This window comes from Crocuta crocuta, unplaced genomic scaffold (genome assembly GCF_008692635.1).
Source record: "Crocuta crocuta isolate KB4526 unplaced genomic scaffold, BGI_CrCroc_1.0 scaffold70, whole genome shotgun sequence".
Lineage (NCBI taxonomy): Eukaryota > Metazoa > Chordata > Mammalia > Carnivora > Hyaenidae > Crocuta > Crocuta crocuta.
Genome location: NW_027528417.1, coordinates 1869031 through 1892645, shown reverse-complemented (window position 1 = coordinate 1892645; position 23615 = coordinate 1869031). Strand labels below are relative to the sequence as shown.

The 23615-nt window shown below is 45.1% G+C and overlaps 1 protein-coding gene across 16 annotated transcripts in view; it reads left to right on the top strand.

Moving 5' to 3' along the window:
- ARPP21 (cAMP regulated phosphoprotein 21) overlaps positions 1-23615 on the top strand; it is a 154669-nt gene that overhangs the window by 76246 nt on the left and 54808 nt on the right. For 10 of the 16 annotated variants that reach the window (XM_077754260.1, XM_077754264.1, XM_077754274.1 and 7 more), the window contains 7 exons: positions 550-587; positions 2408-2467; positions 6369-6601; positions 13269-13499; positions 20252-20433; positions 21765-21869; positions 22807-23067. In XM_077754260.1, the coding sequence (XP_077610386.1) occupies positions 550-587; positions 2408-2467; positions 6369-6601; positions 13269-13499; positions 20252-20433; positions 21765-21869; positions 22807-23067 (1110 nt within the window). The remainder of the gene's footprint in view (positions 1-549; positions 588-2407; positions 2468-6368; positions 6602-13268; positions 13500-20251; positions 20434-21764; positions 21870-22806; positions 23068-23615) is intronic. The other 6 variants (XM_077754276.1, XM_077754271.1, XM_077754275.1 and 3 more) reach the window with 4 other exon arrangements.

The window sequence follows — 23615 nt, the reverse complement described above, 5'->3', positions numbered from 1 at the left end:
CCCCCTCCACCCCCTCCCCCAGCCTCAAAGGGATTGATGTCATCTCCTCAATCTTGACAGTCAATCTGTTTACTTCCTGAGAGTCTATCATCCCCAGGTAACACCTGCAGGACTGTGGTTCTGTGGCTGTCCGTTGTCAGGGTGGTCGTGCTAAGTGCACGCTCTCTGCCTTGATCTGAACCTACCTTTTGGCTCTCGTTGGGGGCCGCACGTCTGTGGCCCCAGAAGAATCCAGTAGTAGCTCAGGATCCAGTGGCCACGTAGTCCTTGGACGCTTCCATTCACATCTCTCTCCTTCTCACCTTGATGCCGAACGGGCTAAATGTATTCATAACCTGGAGATGCCCTGATGAAAAAGGACTTGGGTGCCGAATAGAATGGTTTACTTCTGCCTCTAACCAATTTTTCCCTCTTATATTTCCACTGTTTCAAAGCATATTACATATGTTAATTCTTTTCCTCTTGGAGGGGAAAAGTAGTTTTAAAATCAGGCAAGGAATTGGGATCCCTCAGCACATCTGATACAATGCCTTTTTTTTTTTTTTCCAGTCAGTTTGCTCCCAGGAAAGCCTTTTTGTGGAAAACAGGTAAATGAAGTTGAAATTTGCTTTGTCGTGTCATTAGAGGGAAAGATTCTGTGATGTGTGTCCTGCATATTCATAGGTATATATCCTATATATAAGTATGCGCTTGAATATATGTATGGGTAAATACATGTATCTCTGTGTACGCACTTATATGCACACACATATGTGTTATTTAGCATGCCTAAAAACTATTTAATTTGGGGAAATACTTCTCTGGTATTACTTCCAAACATAAGTTTGCACATTTTCTTCATGTAAAGTCTCAACTTCTGGTCCTTCCTGAGGTGGGATTTCTGCTGCCTTAACCAGGCATTGCAAAGCATGAATGCACTTGCAGTTTCATTGACTTACAGACTCAGCTGCTAACAGTATTTGTATGTTGGGTATTATTAACCATTTCCTGTGCCCCATAATTCTATGCAGCTATGCAAATAATAATTGGGATAATATTGTTTTACGTTTCTCGCTCTCCCTTGGAAATCTAGCAAAACTGATCTAAAGTTGGGAACTTGGGAGTTGGGGGCAGGGGGTAGTGGTTGTGAGAGGAGTAAGTTTGTATACAACTTACACAAAGTCTTGAGAGAATGAGCTGTAGTTTTTCACGTTAACAAATACTTTTTAAGAATCGTTCTCAACTGGCATAGATATTCAAATGCTCCATTGACCTCGCTGCAGCTTTTCAAGGGGAATTAAAGAATTCTACCTTAGCTGTATTAATCATGTTTGAGGGACATCAGAGTGAGCAAGTTAGACTGGAACTATAGTCTCCCTTCAAAGAGTGGTGCTTAATTTTATTTCAGGTGTCAGCTTAATGGGTGCCCCTGTAAAACTGATTAAAATGGAGGCTGTTTGATTAAATTCCAGTACTTAGAGAAAATTTAAACCGGGCATTAGAGATGATTGGAGGAAAAAGCTGTGTTTAATATTAGCAATTAGAAATCTTCAAGTCACTAACCCCCACCATTGAACAGCCTCTTCTAGATGCATGGATGAAAGTAGAAAACATGTCTGTAGAAAGCATTCAAAAACAACGTCAAAATTCATGCGCATTTAAGTAAATATTCCCTATTTATAGTTAAATTAAGAATCCATGAGTGCGAATATCTTAGGGATGATTCTGAAACATTCCAAAATTCTGGTATTCTAACCAAAAGGATGAAGTGAGTGTTTATAATTCAGTTTAGTGGGAAACCTCATTCCCCAGTCATCCAGCCAATCATTTTCCATGCCTTATGCCCTAATTTTATATTTCCTTAGATTTTGTATAAAATGAGTGCTAAGGCACTTACAGGTCCCTTAAATTCAAACTGAATTGCATTAGTCAATATAGTAATTGGTCACATGCATACATCGCATATGAACAATTCCTGACATTTCCAAAAAGCAAAAATCTAATCGAGTGGATTCCCTACAAAAGGAGATATATTTCTTGGATACCTGTTTTTGGAATGTCAGTCTTTCACTATCCCCAAGGGAAAAAAAGAGAGAACTGTAATATTTCTGTAAGGAGAAAAGATCATAGCTTTTAATATCCTTAATTACATGTCTAACATATCCATGCCAATTTCTTTTATCTTCCTCTCCTCTTCCATTCCTTCTACTTTTTCTTCTTTTCCTTCTTCTCTAGTATTAGTGACTTAATCTCAGGATAGGGAAAAACCATGCTGTCATTAATGTATTATTGCAAAATTCAACATCACACGCATAAAACATAGTATATGGGGTTGATCTGAAAGCAGGTATGTTACAATATAGGACACAGCCATTTAGTGTAGGGGCATTAGGTTTTATATCATAAAAACCATGTTTTTCATTCCCAGTAGGCTCTTGGAAGACAGTAATATATGCAATGGGACCTATAAGAAAAGACAGCTCTTTCGGTTGGTATGGTTTACTTTTTTCAAACTGTGTTTTCATATTATGTGGTAGAATCAATGTTAAATATATTAGTGTAAAATCTCTGTTCATTAAATAAATATGTTTGGTTGTATCTTTGTTATCTAGCTTGTTACAGAGCTAGTGCTGAAGCCATATTGGATAATGTGAGATATGGGACCAGGAAATTATTGGTGTGTATATTGTCCTTTAGGGCTCTTGCTCTGATTTTCTGTTTTGGGTGGAAGTTTGGTTGTTGTTTTTTTTTTCCTTTTTACCCGACAAGAGCTCACTTCGGCAGCACACTGATTTAACATGCCCAAGTCAACTTTGGTGAATTGCACCAAGTTATATTTTCTCTGGTAGTTTGCAATGATCTAGACATACCAGTATGGGAAACCAAACCGATGATAACTCCATTTGAGTAGTTGATTTTTAGGTACTACACTCCATCATAATATTTCTAGCAATACTTTTTCCCAGCACAGCTTTTATTTCTAAAGGAAGGCACAGGATTGCTTCCAATTAGAAGGAGTTACTTAAATCAAGATCTGTGTGAGATAAGGGGACTGATGTATATGTATTTATTACATATTAATATTATACATTTTAAGTTCTTTATAGGCTAGAAGTTCCATGAAAGCTGAGGGACTGTAACCGTATTATCACTACTCTATTAAATAGATCTCTAGCATTCATTTTAGGGCAAAGGATACACAGTTCTATCAATGTACTCACTGTGTGTTATATATATATAATATGTTACTGCTTTTATGAATCTTAGGATTCATGTCTGTTGTAGGAAAAGGAAAACTTATTTGTTCACAAACAAATGAAACCTCTTGCCCACTTAGAAGGAAAAAAAAGACCAAGAACAGTAAATGGGCTGTGTGCTCAGAAAATATCTTTTTGCAGTAAATGTGAATTTAGGACCTCATCATTAGAAAAATTAGATTAATTTTTTAAAAAAATTTCCTTCACTTTTCCAGGTTGAACTACATACTCAAATGCCTTCCTTGTGTTGACAGACAATTTACTTTCACACTTGTAGATTTAAAAAAAATTGATAACATTGCATTGCTCCTTTTAAAAACCCAGAGAGGAATGAGAATTTACCAGTACTCCTATACTCACACCATGATATGGTTTGTTTAGGCCCATATAAATGAAATGTGAGTTCTTGCTCCCTATGGGCCGGTTGGTTTTACATAGCCCCAGATCTGGTCCCCAGCCAGAGCTACCATGTACTCAGATCAGCCATCCCAAATAGGAGTGCCATCACCCACCAAATCACGAAGCACAGAAGCTCAGGATGATGACTTAACAAAAATGTATCCACACAATAGCAAAGCAACTCAAAGTATACATACCTAACTTGGTCAAAAAAATATCATGTTCGGATATGAAGGAAAATAAATGTCATTAGTTATATTAATCGGCACGGAAACAGAACTTAGAGTATATGCTTTATGACCACTTTGGGATCAAATTCTTGTTACATACACAAGGGTATCAACCCTCTTGATGACCAGACATCTCATTTCCATGGTCTTCCTGATTTCCAGTAGGAAGGGACAAAGACTGGGCTTAGGAGGGACAGGAAGACAATTGTGGATATGGTTTTTTATGAGGTCTATGATTCTATACCCAAATAGATGTGGAATTCAAGTCTGGACCTCACCTTGCCAGTGCTAAGGTGAATAATCCATAAATAGACCTGTATAAATTCAATGTCATAAATTAAATGAGATGTATTATTATGAATCTCATTAATGCTAATTCTAAAGCAGCAACTTAAATTCCCTTTGTTGGGAATTTGACAGATCCTGACTTGGGATGCTGATTTGAGCTGGTGGAAAGTAGAGGTAGACAAGTTAAGGAAATCTTGGGTTGTCTCATTGGCCAAAGAGTTACCCAGTGCCCGAGTGAAGCCTGCAAAACTGCAGCACGCTTGTTTGCACCCAGGAATAGTAGATGCAAGCCTCAGCCACACCGCGTTTCCTTCCTTGGAGGTGCGCTCTGTGTGGGGGAGGGACACCGAAGTAGAGTTAATGATTATCACCTGCATATGGAGAGCTTCCTGCTGGTGCATCCTCTATGCTGAGGCTAAGGACCACCCCGAATCGAATCTTTTCCTATACCAAATATTCTAAATTAGCAACATGTGGGATTATTGTCACAGCCCTGGAGCATTTACCGTTCTTAAATAATGATTTCACCAGGCATGGTCAAAGGCAGGTCAAATTAATCAGAATTAAATGCAAAAAGAATAAACTTGATTTTAGAACTTGAAAGGAAAACAGTCAGGAATGGAGCACCACACCCTTAAAAAGGCTATTTTTCCCCTCCCCCCTCCCTCCTCTAGCTTTCTTGAATTTCAAAGGAGTTTTNAGATCGTGACCTAAGCGAAAGTCGGACTCTTAACCGACTAAGCCACCCAGGCGCCCCTCAAATCATTTTTCTAAAAGCAGCAATCCCTGAGGTACTAACAGAGAGAATCTAAGAAAACATTGATGGCGGACAGGAGGGTGCTGAGTGCTTTTGTGTGTGTGTTCTGCCCTCCCCTCACTTATGCAAAGTTCCAATCACAGAGAAGCCAATTCATTTTTACTTGGATCTATTTACCTTCTTCAGTTCTTATAAAATGAAAGAAAAGTTTTAGTAAGGAAGGTTGAAACGACACCTAAAATTTTCTGTGTACCTTTGTACAATTGGGTTAGCAAGTGTTTCAATTAGATATGCTCACTTCAAACCTGTCTGCGGTCTATTGTTGTGTTTAGGAGACTTATTCACAGAGCTAGGGACCACATCTGTGAGATTGGGATCAAGACTTGGGCATATCACATTGCTTAGGGATAATGAAATTAGGGATTGTATCCATTGCCCATGATTTATGCTTCCTTTACTTACTTATAATCCATGAGAATCTTAGAGTATTGTAATGTATTATTTCTAACTGCAGGAAAGGCTTTGAAAACACTAAGTTACCCTTTAAGCAGATTGGAAACCAATGAAAATGCAAATTTCATCAACTTTCTCTATAAAGCACGTGTAATTTTGTGTCTTCGAGATCTTCTGGGGATTTCAAAATTCACCTCTGGGTATTGGATCTCTTCCCATATTTTCAGTTTTCAATTTGAATTTGAACCAACGTGTTCTTTCACCTATGAAGTTTTTCTGTTCTTTCCATTTTTCCCCTGGAAAGTTTCGTGTCAGTGTAGTGTTTACACTGGTGTTGTTATGATCACAAGTTTTTCCATGTGAAAAGGATTCAAAGACTCTTTCCTCTGCCCATGAAGGGCAAACTCACCGGGCAAAATTCACACCCTTGGTGAATGGAGCCATTTCTGTGATTTCTGTGCTGTTGGTCAAAGCCTTAATGAGTTCATATTGACATTTCATAAAGTTAGAAAATAATGTCTTCACTGGCTCTGGGTGCATTTTCCCATGGCCCAATTATTTCATGCGAAAGGGACACCCAAAACTTGCCTTCTGTGGGAGTTGCTTTCAGAATCATTCAAGACCGTAATTGCTCCCAGACACTGATTCATTGGTGACTTGAGGCAGGAGAGTGTCTCCTCCTCTCCTCTCCACAAGAGAAGTTAACGACTACGTTTTATACCATGTTTTTTTCTAGTTGTTTCTCCTTCGCCGGCAGAGGGATGGTGTGACGTTTCTAGGTTTGGTTTTTCTGTTTGTAAACATGCATATTATGTGTGATATATTATCTGTCTGCCCATCGACGAGGTATTTGTGGCACTGTTTGTGAGCTGATAGGGTTCATGGGAAGGGTGGTAGGAAGGGTCTAGTGTAGACTGCCCTTCCGAGAAAGTTCCCTCCCTATGTCCATCTGGCTCATGGAAGGTAACACTGTCCCTGTGCATCTTTCTGATGGCTCTGCTCCAGAGGCAACAGAGACGGCTCGGGGAGAACATCCGGGAGTCGACAGAGCAGCTCTGAGAATGAGCTCAAGTGGTCGGACCACCAGAGGGCCTGGAGCAGCACAGACTCGGATAGTTCCAACCGCAATCTCAAGCCTGCCATGACCAAGACGGCAAGTTTTGGGGGCGTCACGGTGCTGACCAGGGGCGACAGCACGTCCAGTACCAGGAGTACCGGGAAGCTGTCCAAAGCAGGTAGTTAGTACTGAATGGGTTTATGTCCTGCGGTGTTTTCTAGATTCTACCCCACTCATGCAGCCGTCATTCCCTCTGGCTTCCAGTTCCTTCATGGTGATGGTATTAATTGCTGGGATATCTGGGAAGTCGGAAGGTACAATTGAAATACCAGTACCGTCTCTTGCGAGTTGTGTGCCAAGGTCAAGTCACTAACCTCTCTAATCTTTGATTTCCTTATCTGTTGTCAACCTAAAATTGTCAGGAAGCAATAATTGAGCAAGAACATTTATTTGGGATCAATGACTTGCAGTCTGGGTACATAGATATGGGTAGCAATCCAAATAGCGTTGTACTTGGGAGCACAAGTCAGGGGTTTTAAAAGCGAAAAGGGAATGCTTGTATCCGTTGTTGACAAAGAATTTTTTATTGGTGTTGGCGTCAGAACCCTGATCTTGACTGAACAGAATTGGTTTCAAGGGCTATCACTGAGCAGTCTCTTACTGTAGTCAGTTGCAAGCATTTGGGCTGAGTCCTTGGCGTATTTGCAGTTTGGTCCAGTTCAAAAGTCCATGGTCCTACAGGTGAGGATGTATATAACACCCATCTCCTTAATGGCCTCCAGGCTCAATTTTCAAACCTCTTGACATAAGTGACCCCATGTCATTTCACCTTTCACACTATGAAATCTAAGTTATGAGAGAATATTCCTTTAACCCCCCTCAGCAAACTATTGTACGTTTAACTTCAATTATTTATATACAAATGGTTCCCAAGGCACCTGTATATGAAGACTAGTAAGCTATTTTTTTAGATTTGATGCTACGATCAGTTTCTTAAGACCACATTGTAAGGTAGTTAGAATATGGATAATTTTGGTTCCTGCTCTGGAATGCTGTTAGCGTGCTGGTGGGCGAGTTAGGTGACCTGTTTGTGTCTCAGTTTCTTCATCCGAGATGTGGGAATCATTGTAGTATCTTGCAATAGCAAGTTTATAGCAAAGACTGAAAGAGTTAATATATACATACCAATTAGAATAACAGCTGGCAAGTTCTATGCCCTCAACAAACACCAGTTCATGTTTATTTTCATTATTGCCACTTAATGCTCCCATTCCTGCAAATATGGAAAGTGAGACTCAGGCTTGGAGTTCAAGTAGTAAGGTGCAGACATCTCTCTCTCTCTCTCTGTCTCTCTTTTTTCCTGTTTGTTTTCTTCTAAGTGAATAGTGATCCTTTTGAGGTAGGTAGTTCAAGTGGCATGGACAGACTTTGGGAGGTGGGCAGTAATGAGAGCCATTACCTGGAAACAACTTTAAAGTGACAGGAACATTAATCCCATGGGGCTCATAGGAGTCCAAAAAATACCCGTCATGGTCTGCCATTCCCAGCTCCTCTGTCTCCCAAGAATCCCTCACCACTGTTTTCAAATTATTTCCAAATGTTCTCAATCAAAGTATCTCTTAGAATCCCAGGGAGCTGACAGACATCCATTTAGTAGCTCTCCATGAACTTCAGTGTGTGGTTTCAGTATGTAATATTCCCGTTTGGGTATGGTTTTGCCTCAGAAGGTTTGGAGCCAGGGCAGGGGTGGAGAGCTGTGATTCAGTGACGTGCCCTGGGTGTCAGGATGTACTGGGGGTGCATTCACAGACCTGGGGTGGCAGGGAAGGGGGTGGGGTGGTGAACGGCCAACACGCCAACACCAACCGGAGATTAGACATCGTTGTCCTGTGAGTACTTTCCTAACTGAGCTCCACACTCACGCTAGGGGGCGCTCCTTGTGAAATCTAGGCTCATTATGCTAATGACTTAACATAATTATGTTGTTGAAAATGCTCCTAAGAAATTATCTCGTGTTTTCCTACACAGGCAGAAAATTAATAGCATTTAGTGACAGCCACTACCTTATATGTATATATATCTTGTGCTCCCTGGAAAGATTCAGGTGGGCTCCCACTGCCTTCTGTCTTCTGTCGTATCACCAATTGGTGAATTCTTGATTTCTCACTCTAATTAATTGCTCTTATATCCCACTATTGCAGCAACTGAAGTCAAGAAAGCCCACTGTGGTGCACTTGAGCTCTTGCACACTAAGAAAGGTTAAATAGTTTAAATCTCCTTAAAATGCAGAAACCAAGGACCTTAAACGGTGCACTTAAAAATTCCAGCACACCAAAAGAGCTCTTAAGATTTTTAAATTAATCGTCCTTCTCTGTGCACCAACCCCCCAATCACTTCCAAAGAAAAGCTCTTTGGAAACATTTAAAACACTTCGAGAATGCTAAAATGCCATGTTCTTTGAAGAATGATTAGAAATTGTAAGTGCTTCAGACATTTTTCCCCCCTTTTAATCTAAGTGTCTCCTAATGAAAGCTTGTCAAGGTGCGGGAACGGAAGGCAAAAAGAAAAAAAATTAAAGGCGATCAAGATAGAATGTCAAAACAAACTTCCAGTTTCCCAAGATGGTTTTATGAAGCAAAGCTGTCAGTTTTGCTGTCACAGATCTTCAGAACGGCACAAGTTTCCCATTTTCTTGCCTCATTATTCACAGTGGAATGGCAAACTTTTTTTTGACCTTTCAGAAACCAAGCCTGGAGTTATGACATTTAACTTACTCTTCTCGTCCTCCAATTACATAGGTTCGAGCTTTAAATAGATCATAATGAGACTTTCTCCAGGTGGAAACATGTTTTCCTACATTTTGGAAAGACCTTATTGCTGAAGTCTGAACGCATAAAAAAGCACATGCTCTCTGAAGTCCTGGGCTGTCTTTCCCTTAATGTGTCCCCGACCCTGAGCCTACCAGAGGTCCAGCACTCAGCTCCAGAGGTAGATGATCTCGTCGAGTCATTGCATCCTCCTTGTGGAGGGGATGGGATGATGCTCATATCCTAACCTCAGCTGCTTCTTGGTCGCTGCAATGTGGTTGGGAAATGAGTGTGATGTCGATCTCTTTCCACCCTGGCCAAGCGACAGACACTCTTACCGTCTTCCTCTCTTGATCTCCAGAGCAGGGGTCCTCTACTTCAGCTGCACTGGAATCACCTGGAGGATTTGTGAAGGCACAGATTACGTGTTTTCAGACCATGCTTTGAGAACACCTGCTCTGGAGAAATAAGATGGCCTCGCGTTTTGTTTTAGTAATTTTACGTGGCGTGCCATTTTGTTTTCTGGATGCCAGGGTTCCAGAGTGTTTTCAGAGCCAACGTAAGACACCTCCTCTTTCTACCCCTTCTTCTTCTGTATGTTTATTTTCATTACGATCCTAATGCATCCATGATGCTCTCTTTCTCCTTGTAGTCTCAGAAGCTTTAGGTCATTCTACCGAATCCTAACCCCTGAATCTGGAGATATTTTCTTGAACTATTAATTTAGGGAAAAATACTTATGGCTCAGGGTCCTTATAAGAGAAGAATTGCATCAGATGAGATAAACAGGCAAGGAATGTTCTATTCATAACTATTTCTATAGGGGTCAAGACTACCGTAATAGGGGAGAAAGACTGAAATTAACCCTGCACCAACAGATTGCAGGGGAGGTGTTTTTTAAAGTTTACTTATTTACTTTGAGAGAGAGCATGAGCAGAGGAGGGGCAGAGAGAGTGGGAGAGAATCTTAAACAGGTCTCTTGCTGTTAGCGCAGAGCCCGACCTGGGGCTTGATCCCACAAACCATGAGATAATGACCTGAGCTAAAATTGAGTCAGATGCTTAACTGAGCCACCCCATTTTTGATTTCCTTTAAGAAGACTTCATGCCCAGCACTGAGCCCAACACAGGGCTTTAACTCACTATTTTGAGCTCAAGACCTGAACTAAGATCAAGAGTCAGATGCCTAACCAAGTGAGCCACCCAGGCTCCCCTGCTCGGGGTTTTAAGTGCTGGAGGAAGCCAGGAGACAAGCATCAGGGTTGGTGAACTTGACTAAGCTATCTTGGCTAATTGGTGCTTATCAAAGTCAGTCTTCTTCCTACCCTCCCACAGTAACTGACAGACAATGGCACCACTTCTCTTGATTATTACATTTCAAAGGGATGGCTCCCAAGTCCTCCAGAAAGACGTGCTCAGTTGTAAAACTGGTAGGAGGCTCACGGGAGAGTTACACCTGAAAGGGGCAGACACGCTCTAGTAAAGGAGGCGTAGAGGGACTAGCCGCTGGAAGAAACCAGTCTACGGTTTGGCCAAGCTACGGGGAACTTTAAGCCCATCATCCTCACAGCCACTCGCCATTTCTCCTGGCAGCTTAGATTTTCCAAAAGAGGAGACTGAGGGCTAAAGAAGTAGTCAGTTCATGAGGAAAAGATAGCTCGTCTGTGGCAGAAAACTGAAACTCAGGACGCTTCCAGGGAAGCAAGTGCTCCCTTATGTCAAGGGAGTCTGCCCGTACCCTTCCCCTCTGCCCAGCTGGCTTTCCATTTTGTTTTGTCTCCTGATCTTTCATACAGTCTCCCCCACCCCATTTTCCTCTTTTCCTTTCTCTCTATCTTTTTAAAGTTTATGTATTTATTTCGAGAGAGAGGGAGAGAGAACACAAGTGGGAGCAGGGCACAGAGAGAGACAATCCCAAGCAGGCTCCATGCTGTCAGCGTGGAGCTGTCAGCTCGAACCCACGAGCTATGAGATCATGACTGGAGCTGAAACCAAGAGTTGGATGCTTAACCAACTGAGCCACCCAGGTGCCCCTCCTGTCTCCCTCTTGAGCCTTCACCAGAGTCCCTCATGAGTCCCCTTGATGTCTTGTCACGTTACCTTCTGCAGCTGCCCCGTGGGGTCCGGCTCCAACTTCTGAGCATCTCATTATGGGCTGTGCTGACTTTCTGTGCAGTGTCTCCTAGAACTTGGCACAGTACTTGGCACAGGCCTGGTTAGGGCCCTGGCCCCTCCTGCATGGGGCGACCCCGGGCATGGGGCATGGTCCACAGGACCACACTGCCAGGATTTGAACCCAGACACTGCCACACAAGCAGTATGCTTAGGAAATTGACTTAACATCTCTGAAGATCCATGCTCGTATTCAAAATGAGGCCACTGTGAAAATGAGATTGGATAATTCACACAGAGCAATGAGCACAGTGCTTGTCACATAGATCCACTGGCTAAATATGTGCAGTTATTGTTTCAGTCCCTGAGCAAAGGAGACTGGACACACTTCACCTCTCAGCACGCCAAGGAGTAAAGTTCTCAAATATCAGTTTCATTTTTTAACACATCTTCAAACGCTTCTAATCCCGTGCCTTTTACCACCACAGCTAGCATGCATTCTGGATCAACAACTTCTGGAATGCTGGCTACGTGTAGAACATACATGGATGTTTATGAGCTCCTCAAAACTGGATGCCAGGCAATGGAAAGGCCAGTTACGAACTCTGGCTGCATGGTGGTTGCTGAGCCCCGCCTTCCCCCCCAGGGAGGAATTGCGGTCTCCATCTTTGCAAGTGTTGAAAGTTAAAGCCAAATGGCTTTCCTTTCTGGCCTTCTAACCTGTGGAATCAGATTTCTCACATTGTCTGTGCATCGTCTTCTCAGTGTTTCTGATGCAGGCACTGCTTTTCTCCAGCTGGTTGAAGGACATGGCATTGCACACTACTGTTTCTAGGTGTTCTCACATACTAAGTGCTCAATAAACACCACTGTCTTCCTTCTCAACAGCTCTGTCTTTCTTCTCTAAACTCCCTCTGATGGCCCCTCTCCTCTGCAATGACATGCCATAGTCCTAGCACTTGTTTTTAAAGATCTCCAGTTTAATTCAAGGGCACATTTTAGCACCTTGAAAACCATGTTAGCTCTTCCCTAATATATTCCCTTTATTGACACAGAAGAATGCACATTAATGATATCCATCGATAATTGTGGGCTAATAATTTCAAATTTTTCTTGTACAATGTTCTCGCAGCCTATGATATCATCCAAATCATCTGTTAGCATTCACTGATATAGAAATGTTGCTTGGTGCATTTTCTCTCTGATGCTCTGCTTAACATTCAGTGCCCAGAACAGCCATGGTCAAGGGTGCTGGGGCTGCTTGGCTCTGGTCATGGTGAAGGGCAGGTAGTGCCTAATGGATGTGGGATACAGCAGGTGTTCCTTTGTCCGCAGTGCAGGGAGAGGGAGATAGTTGGGTTAGATTCCACCTTGGAATCTGGTTACCTACATGTTTGCAAATTACACAGTCCACAAAAGTCCCCATGATTTCACTCTTTTGTGTCCTCTGAAGGACATGCAGCTTTATGGATATGTTGGAGAACCAGTATCTTTGAGCCATGCCCAGGATCAGAACAGTCGGACTCCTTCTTAGACTGCAGTCTCTTTAACATCCGCCTGGCACTTTGTTCTCCCAACTCCAGTAGGACATCCCTGTGGCCTTAATTATTCAGGGTGTTGGGTGTCACCAGGCACAGAATCGCCAGCTTCAGGGTGCCATTTACCAATGTACCACCCTAAGGGCATGGGAGAAGCTGAACGAGAGTGCTCATTCTTCAATTCTCTTTTCCTAAGCAATGGACACATCTGCAATATATATTTAGCAAATATCTCAATAAAATGTGAGCCCCAAATGTTGGCGGGACATCTCTGTCGCTCTGGGCCTGTGGCAGTCACCTTGCGTCCTTTTAAGGATGGATTATGTAAACTAAGCGTCTAGAGCCTGAACTCTCTGTGCTGGATGCTTTCCTGATCTGTTTCTCTGTGGCAGGCTCCGAGTCTAACAGCAGCACAGGCTCCTCGGGGTCGCTGCCCCGCACCCACGCACCTCTGCAGAGCACGCCGCTTGCCCCAGGTGTGTCGGCCGGCTCTCCTGGCTGTGTGGCCTACCCTGAGAATGGAGCAGGGGGCCAGGCCACCCCCAGCACCAGCTACATCCTCCTTCCACTCGAGGCTGTGACAGGCATCCCACCGGGAAGTATCCTGCTCAATCCGCATACAGGTCAGTTCCTTACCTCTGCTGTGACTGGGACGCAAGATCAGAGTTCTGTTCTTGGGTTGGAGCTTACAAATTCGTCAGCGAGTTTCCTGAACATTCCTGAGCAGAGGAGGTAGGTGCACGAACCGAGGTGTCGGGTCTTGATTTAGGAAGAGCCGCTATATAGCTGTCATCTCTATCTCTATATTGATACCAATGTTTATGTAGTTATAACTCTAGATTCTTCCCAGAAGTAGCCACGTTTCTGTCTGTCCTCTCACCTTGGCCCTGGTGTGTTTCATGTATTCCTGGGAGCTATGATCAGAAACCATTAAGTGATGATCTGAGAAATACTAATTAAAATACTGTGTTTTGCAGACTACATCCTGGGTTAGCCTGTTTATTATGTCAAAAGTGTTTTTGCAGCCAAGGTATTTCACGAATATGAGATATCAATTGGGACAGATAGCGGATTGTTACCTATAGAAGTTGCTCTGGCCTTACAACTTCATCCATTTCCTGCTGAGGAATAAGGAATAGCAAAGAGGACATAGGGAGAAAATTCTTATGTATTTTAGGGATTTTAGGACTAGACTGGTTTTGGTGAGGTTTGGAAAATTGTTANAATACCATGGCTGAGTGGTGGGATAGTAGATGAAAGGTGTTTCTTCTTCCCTAGAAATCATTTATGTTTTTGCAGATTGAAAATCTGCACATGTGTGTATGTAGGTACACATCCGTCATGTATCATATGTACAAGTATGTGTGTCTGTCTTTATCTGTGGTGTGTTTGTCTGTCTGCATATCTACCCACCTGTCTATCTATTCAGTCTCTTATGACCTACAGCTGAAACTGGAAATTTGCCTCCTTGGGGCTGGAACTCCTCTTCCTCTGTCATTTCTGTGGATCCCTGAAATCCACCCCTCCTGTCCTTCCCTAAATACCCTTATGCCAAATACATGGTAGCAATTCTTTGGTACTAAGAACCAACAGCATGTGACTACTTTGCTTCTTGTATGAATAGTTCTTGGATTCATTGCCTTGTTTCCGGCACATTTGTAAGTTCCTTATGGGAAGGGGCCATCCTTGGCCATTTTTTTACTTCACTGGGGTTGATAACAAAGTAGTGTTAGTCAGCGTGCTTACACACAGGTGCTCAATAATTACATAGTATTGAAATAACATCTAACTACTCAGGATATACTGATGTGGATAGTAGGACAGTTTTTTAATCTATTTAAGAATGTGGCTCATGGATAAAACTAAGATAAAATGGCTATCTTTTACAGATTTTTTAAATGTTTTTGTTTATTTAGAGAAGGGAGAGGGGCAGTGAGAGAGGGAGAGAGAGAATCCCAAGTAGGTTTCTCCCTGCCAGCACATTGCCGGACGAGGGGCTCAAAATCATGAACCATGAGATCATGACCTAAACTGAAATCAAGAGTTGAGAGCTTAACCAACTGAACCACCCGGGTGCCCCAAAATATCTCTCCCTATTTTTTTTTTATTTGGAGGATAATTGACACATAATGTTACATTAGTTTCCATAGTGATGTAATTCAACTTCTCCATGTATTACCCTCTGTTCACCACAAGGGTGGCTACGATGTGTCAGCATGCAACACTATTTCAGTATCATGGACTATATTCTCTATGCTGTGACTTTCTTCCCCAGGTCTCATTCATTCCAAAGCTGGAAGCCTGCACCTCCCATGTCTCCTCACCCATGTGGCCCATCTCTTCAACCCCCTTCGCTCTGGCAACCACCACTGTGCTCTCTGTATTTCTAAGTCTGATTCTTTTTCTTGGTCTGTTTATTCATAAAGTATCTGTCTTCGGCGCTCATAAGACAAGCAATAATTGCAAAACACTAAGGTGCCTGCCAGTCACTTCTAACAAATGAAACAAAATGAAACTTCCTTTGTCAGCACCATGGACGGGGCTCATCCTAAGTACGGAATAATTGGCAACCAGATTGCAACCCACCCACATATATCTTGGCAGTTCCCCAGATTCAATCCCGACTTTTTATTCTGTCTGGCCTTAGACTCAGCTCTCAGAAGGTCTGCTTTTGAGTCAGGATCTCTGGCCTATCCTTTCTTTGCTTTTCAGGCATCTGTGTGAGTGAGTCGCTGCAGAGGCTCTTTTTTCAAAGTCATCCCCGGGTAACATCCCCATCCTCACAAGGCGAGTCTGAGTTTGACTCTTGAGTTTGATCTTCCTGCTATTTTGGACTCAGTCTCCTTTCAGAGGTTTTGAGCAGAAAGCTTATCTTTGTTTGGCTGTGTTCTTTCAATTCAGAGCTACCCAGAGATGCCAACAGACATTAACATCCCCCACGTACTCGTTAAGGCCCATATATGTTGTTTTGTCGTTTCGCTTTGCCTTCATCTCGTGCAAATCCACAAATGTGTGAGGTACGGGCATGCCATCGGCTGGGACTTGACTCTGAGCAGCCTTTTAGGGCCCATCTTTTTCAAATGCCCCAATGGGCTCCCGTAACACTATCCTTTGTGTTTTCCACAGGACTTCTAGCATCTATTTATCCAAACTGCTTGCACCTCTTTCTTAAATGTACCAAAAAGGTTTTGTGTGCTGTCTGTAAATGTATCTTTGCAAAATCTAAATTAACTCTTGCCTGTCCATAATCAGCACCATCTCTATAATTTGACTGACCATCTTCCTAGGAGTAGGAGAGGAAAATCTTTTTTTCTCATGCCCTCTCTATCTCTTTAAATAAATACCCTCCTGCTGAGTAGTTGGCAGAAATGTGCTGGCATCAGAAACTGAGAGCATTTGATTACTTGGCTTCTAGTGTGAGTTGCCCTTGGGTTTATAAGCTCTCTGTGGGGAGGGCTCAGACTCATTTTTTTGTTTTTGTGTTTGTGTTGCATCCCTGGAATGGATAACCAAGCCTTATTCCTGGTGCAGGTGCTCAATAATTTTATACTGATAAAATAATTTCTACTGCACATCATTTGCGATGATGTGGAGAGTAGAGAACTTTTCCACCGAAGGCCGTGCTCTTGAGGGCAAGGAGCACTCAGCCCTGGCTCAGTTCAGGGTCCCCTGGCTTACCTCCACTGCTGCACCTGTTACCTGTGCCATTGAGCATGCCAGGGCCTGCCGGGCGTGCTTGAGCAGTTTCTGACATGAGAGCCTCTTCTAAGCTGGCTAGTCCTAGGGCTGACTAGTCTTTCTTTCCCCTCTGGTCCTCAGCAGCTGTCATTCAAACTAATTGCCTGTATTCAGCTGTAATTGCAGCTGGATTGGCAGACACACCAGAATCCAGGGAGGCGACTGTTGCCTGACTTGAAAACCAATAGTCACCTGTCCTTGCACACTTGGGAAATTGTTTTTGTTCGCTTCCTGGCCTACATCTTGCCGGTTTCTTTTTCTCACTTCTTTCCACCTCTCCTTATTGAGTGTAATAGCTGTCTTTCACACTCTCTTCTCTTCTAGAAGAACCTATTCCCTCTCTCGACCCAAGGGAGTTCTTAGTACTCTTCATATGCAATCATTTGGAGACATTTCTTTCATCTGGCTCATAGCACATTACTAATATTTCACACAGAGGATCTAAAAATTTATGAAAAAGGACATCTGAATAATTTGCAGTTATCTTTTTCACCCTAATTATGGTCCGTTTTTCACACTACCTTACTTCTCACTGGGTAAATTGGAAGTTGTAGAAAATATAGTAAAGATGGTTTTATTTTTATTTTCCATCTCTGTGTGTGTGTTGTGTGTATTTGTGTGTGTGTGCACAGAATGAGACTTCTTTGTTTTTTCTTTCTTTCTTTCTTTTTTTTTTACAGAGGGAGGGTAGGGGTAGAGAGAGGGAGAGAGAGAGAAACCTAAGCAAGCTCCATGCTCAGCATAGAAGCATGGAGCCCGGCACAGGGCTCGGTCCCACGATCCTGGGATCATGACCTGAGCCGAAATCAAAAGTCAGACGTTCAACCCATTGAGCCACCCAGGAGCCCCAGAATGAGACTGATTTTGAAATGATTTCTGATGAAGTCATTGTGAACATTTTTTTAAGTGCAGGTCTCTAAAATTTTCCTCTTATCTTTTTACAATTCCAGAAAGGGGAGGGGGACTAAGAATTCAAACACTAAATGGGCTGATAGATGTTTTTGGAAATTGAACTTTTTTTTCCCATTCTTCCCCTAGTTGCTCTTTTGGGGGAGGAAAAATGGCTGGGCTGCAGATTTTAAGTCCAGAAGAAACTTATTTCGAAAAAAAGAAAATGGAACTTAAAACAATGAAAAGTAGCTAAAATTAAATGGCAGCGATAGGAAAACAGGTACTGAGGAAGAACATTAATGTTTTAAATACCTCTAAATTGAGTCATTGTTCTGCGACTCTAATTCTGGCTCATTTGCTTTTCCATCACAGCACAGGGTGAATGGTTATGAAACTGTTATCAGAACTTCCTTAGTTCTGGTAGGTATGTTCATGAATATGCAGTGTGGAAGGGCCATGTCACACACACACACACACACACACACACACACACACACACCAGTATATCTGGGCTGAAATTGTGGGCTAGTGATGGGAAACACTAAGCTTCCTTCCCAGGTCCCCGGTGGGCTGACATCAAGTTTGTTTGGCTCCACTCACAACCACAGCATTGGCCTTCCATACTTACTCCAGAGTATTTTCTTACCGTAATTCATAAAATACACACTCCATGCGTGTAGCCTTGGTAGGTGTTTGAATATAGAACACCTGTGTGAGCACCGCCGGGAAGGAGACACAGAATGACTCTAGCCTCCTGGCAAGCTTCCCCCCGCCCCCAGTAGAGGTCCTACCATTCACACTTCCATTACCGTTAAGTGTTGTCTGACCTTGAATATATTCGAAATGTGGTTATACATTTCCATAGTCGCTACCCTTCAGAGACTGGTTTCTTTTACTTAACATGCATTAGCTAATTATTTCCCATTTTAAAACAGCCTGTTCTTGTTGAATAACATGCATTGTTGTTTTCACTGGAATTCAGCTTCTGTATGCTCATGATCTGACCTGTTCTATTTTGTTGCTAATTTTCCTCACATCACTGGTCTTCTTTGGTTGTTTTCATATATATTGTTAATGAAAAAGGCTGCTTTCCTCGGCCATCACCTGCTGCCTGCCCTGGGTAAGAGTGCTTTTGGGAGCCCCATGTAGCAGAACAGTGTAGGGGGGAGGCATTAGACTACATGCTTACGGAACTGCCTTCGTACCTCTCCTTAAATGCGGAGCAGAATATTCTGACTCTTCTCATTCTTTTTCTGCCCGTCCTGAGTGTGATCCCACCTTCAAACACTGCCCCCACCCCGCCTGACTTCTCAGGCATTAGTGATTTCCAGGCACTCCTGGGTGTCTCTCATTGAATTTCATTGTAGCCTGTACACATTATCTAAACGTGGCTAATCCATTCCAGGTACTTGGTGTAATGAGAAGTGAGAGGTCCTTGGAGTCATGCTGACCAGGGCCATCTCCTGGCCCTCACTTCCTGGTCCCCACTTCCTGGACGAGTTGCTTGGTCCAGCTGGGCTCTGATTTTTTGTGTCTAAAGTGGAACGAGATCACGTGTCTGGGAGCTCACTGGAGGAGCTGAGATCATGTGTGGAAGCCACACTGTACCTGTACCTGCCACACTGGCACCAGATTTGTTCCCTCCTTCACCTTCCTTTTCCTCCTCTTCTGTCTGCTGCGCTTCCTCTGTCTTCCTTCCTTCTTTCCATAACCTTCTTGGTGGGCCGTCATTGCCTCTTCTGCATCCTGGGGAGATATGATACTTCCCTTCCTCCCAGAGTCATGCTGAGGGTCCCCTGACACTGTTTTGTAAGCCATAAAATCCTCCCCAAATAATAGTAATGATAATAGGGTGCCATGCCATTATTTCCAAAGGCAAAATCATGTCTGTCTGCTTCTCTGTTATGCGATGATGTTGTGATGCTCTGAGTTTGCGTCATCTTTCTAGTCTAAACCCCTGTGTTCTCCTTGTTGTTTCTGTTTAGAGAAATGAGTATATGGATGTGGTGTGTTCTGTGGTATACGCATCGGTAGAACAGACCACGATTCTGAGTTGGTGGCAAGGCTAGTGAAAGCGAAACAAACGTATGGGTAAATAATGCGTAACCCAGCGTAGCTGGGGTCGTGTGAAGGGAAAGCAACCCCCTCTCTCCGTGCGTGCTGTCTCGCGGATAACGGTGAGGGGCAGCCAGCAAAACACGTGCCTTCTCAAAGATTGCCTCTCCACAGGTGTTCCCACCGAGCGCCACGGTACCCAGCTGCACTTAGCGCTAGCAAATCTCCCCAAAAGCCATGGATTTATTTGTTGCTTTTTTTTTAATGTGTATTTATTTTTGAGGAAGACAGAGACACAGTGGGAGCAGGGGAGGGGAAGAGACAGAGGGAAACACAGAATCCGAAGCAGCTCCAGGCTCTGAGCTGTCAGCACAAGGCCCAATGTGGGGCTCGAACCCATGAACTGTGAGATCATGACCTGAGCTGAAGTCAGATGCTTAACTAATGGAGCCACCCAGGTGCCCCCTATTTATTGCTTCTTAAATTGCCCTGGGCTTGCTCAGCTAGCTAGCTTAACCGGACAGGTCACCACCAGGGAAGTCTTCACACTCGTGAAGGTTCTGGTACCCTGGATTTCCACTGTCTTGCGCCTTGACCTCACGCTACTTTTTGGGTATCTTATCAGCACAGCAATTCCTGCTGAAGGATTGTTTGAGAAGCTCACCTGAACCAGGCTATGATTCCATTGCAGGCCAGCCCTTTGTGAATCCTGATGGCACCCCTGCAATATACAACCCCCCCAGCAGCCAGCAGCCCCTGCGAGGCGCCATGATGGGGCCGTCCCAACAGCCCCCCCAGCAGCAGCCCTCCCCCCAACCACAGCAGCGGGTGCAGCCTCCCCAGGCACACGTGGCGGGCCCACTGGTCCCTCAGGTAGGAGCTGGCGGGAAGGTGGGGAGGGGACATTCTCCAAGACAAAGGCTGCACGGTCCTTGGAGCAGCAAGTGGGGCCTCAGGAAGAGGGGATGTTTGTCACTGGGGCCACCTGCACCCACTCAGCAATAAAACCAGCCTAGAGCCCTTGACAGCAGGTCAATAAGCTTTCCTCTGGATCTTCAAGGTTAGATAGACGTGCACGCCCCATCCGGCGATCTGCACGGTGAGTGCGCCACGCTGGGGACAATGAATGCCAGGTTTTTCCTTAGGTGTTGATGCTGTTTTTATACATCAAGGAGCCTGTCTTGGAGACTGAACTCATTACCTCCCCCAGGCCTTTGTATCTTCTCACTCACTCATTCCCAGCACAGCCCATGAGCTCATGGCTGCAGGGGGGTAGGACTGAGCACTTTATCCACGGGAAGAACAGAAGGCAGTTCATTCTGAGGTGGCCTGGCTGTTCTCTGAGAGATGCGGAGCGGCCCTTCCTTCGAAGGGCACCACATGGCAATGTCCACCGGAGACTGTAGCATTCCGAGTGGCTCCAGAGTGAACCTCGTGTCTATTTTTCCGCCTTACTTTTTAGTCCTTGGGCAATATTTTTAATATGTTTTTTTTTTTAATATTTTTTATTTCTAGGAGGGAGAGAGAGAGAGACAGCGTGAGCAGGGGAGGGTCAGAGAGAGAGGGAGTCACAGACTGAAACAGGCTCCAGGCTCTGAGCTGGCAGTCAGCACAGAGCCCGACGCGGGGCTCGAACCCACGAACCGCGAGATCATGACCTAAGCGAAAGTCGGACGCTTAACCGACTAAGCCACCCAGGTGCCCCTTGGGCAATATTTTTAGACCTGTTAGAGTCGACTAACAATAACATGAAACATATTCCAGTAACTTCTTTTCTTTTATTTTTTTTAATGTTTATTTTTGAGAGAGAGAGAGAGTGTGGGTGGGGGAGGAGCAGAGAGAGAGGGAGACACAGAATGGGAAGCAGGCTCCAGGCTCTGAGCTGTCAGCACCGAGCCCAACACGGGGCTCGAACTCATGGACTGAGAGATAGTGACCTGAGCTGAAATCAGACACTTCACCGAATGAGCCGCGCAAGTGCCATCATACTGCAGTAACCTCTTAAAGGGGTGTTCCCTCCAAGCAAACCTGCGTCCCGCAAGGCGGGCTGGCTGTGGCCTGCGTGGCTTTGCCTTTCCGTTGGTGGCTGGCTGCCGCCTCTGGAGTGCACGGAGCCAAGAGGACCCATAGGGATGCGGTGGGCTTCCAGGGCTTTCTGCCCCCCGTGCTTCCCTGTTACCTGACCAGCTTCTTCTTTCCTCCAGCCGGTGCAAGGGCTGCAGGCTTCCCCGCAGTCCGTGCAATACCCCGCGGTCTCGTTTCCTCCCCAGCACCTCCTGCCTGTGTCGCCAACGCCGCAGTTCCCCATGGTACTGTATGACATGCTTGTGACCTCTCCCCTGGGAGCACGTGTTGGCTGGTTTTACTCCTGTCCTGTGCAGGGCTGGGTGGGGGCCTCGGGCTGACCCTGAGGGGGCACATAGGTGAGCGTCTCATTCCAGAACCCTGCAGCCCGTCTCCAAAATGATGGTTTCCCTTCTGCCATGGGTCCCTGGGTTGCTGCTTCAGCAGGCGGGTACCCTGCTGACCCTTCACCGGCTGAGCAGGAATGGAATGTCCCTCGAGTTAGAAGTCAGCAACAGAGACACCCGTGAACTTGGCGTGAGGGTTTGGGAAACAGCTTCAAGTCTGTTGAGATGGTCACCAGCGTCACCCTGTGCTCCTGATGTGGGGGTTCCCCTAGCTCCCCAACCCCCCATTCTCCCTTCCTTTCCCATCAATGGACTAGGTCCTTTCGGACAAGAAGAATGAGCATTGCCCCTAAGTTTCAAGTGAGGCAAGTGAACAGTACTGCCCAGTATACAAAGGAAATCCCGCCCGTGGTGGCTGCATCTCGGCAGTAGCCATGTGTGATGGTAGCTCCAAGGTCCTTATACCAGTCTCCAGAAGGCAGAGGCTGCGATTACTCCTGGGGGGACCAGTGGAGCCCCCAGGAGAGGACGCCAAGCCCTCCTTGTCTCCGCCCTGCTCTGAGGTGCCTGAGCCCTCAGTGACAAAATAATGATTTGTCTCTACTGAGACAATCTCTCTACTGGGGAGATTTGGTCAAATCGTTTACCATCTCTGATCCCCCGGATCTGTTTTCCCTTGTGTTTCCCTGTTGTTCCAGAGAATTCCTTTCTGTTACTGTTTCCAGTTTGTACGCCCTGCCTAGCCCCGTGACGGGCCTGTGGTCCGGGGCTGCCTCTGTGTGCCTCTGCCATCACTAAGCTGCTCTGGCTAACTTCCTATTTTGTCTCCGTGCAGAGAGACGACGTGGCGACGCAGTTCACCCAGATGAGCCTGAGCCGGCAGTCCTCCGGAGAGACCCCTGAGCCCCCATCGGGTCCTGTGTACCCGGCATCCCTCATGCCGCAGCCAACCCAACAGCCGAGCTACGTCATCGCCTCCACAGGCCAGCAGCTCCCGGCAGGGGGCTTCTCAGGCTCTGGGCCCCCCATCCCCCAGCAAGTCCTCCAGCCCCCTCCCTCGCCACAGGGATTTGTGCAGCAGCCTCCACCTGCACAGGTGAGTGGGTTTTTTCTCACACCCGTGACCTAGAGTTGATTCCTCGGGTATTTGATCTCTGTATGTCCACGTAGACTCTCACCAGGTCAACCTGTGCGGGTCTTTCTGGTCCACACTGAGATTCCCCACCTGCAGAACTTGTCTGTCCTATTCAGCCTTCGAACAAAGCCTCCGGGGGGAGGGGGCCTCAGAAAGTGAGTTTGATGAAACTGACCCAACTGCCCGTGATACAGTGGGGGGCGTGTCCTATGTCCAGGCTTCTGGTCTGGGGGCCACGGGAAAGCGTTCCCTCCGGTGCAAGGTCCTGCTCACTGGCTTGCCCAGAAAGGAAAAGAAGGAAAAAGAGAGCCAACTCCTGGGGGACTTTCGACTCCCCTTCTGCTGCTCTGGAGCTGCGTTCTTTCCTCAAGCATTTTCTGGAGCTAATCTGGTGCTCCAGGCAGAGCTCCTCAATGAATATAAAGGAGGAAGCTAAAGCGGACATCCACTGTCCTTTTCTCTCCCTAGGGCGGGGAGCAGAGCTCCCGCATGCTCTCACAGGTAGTCAT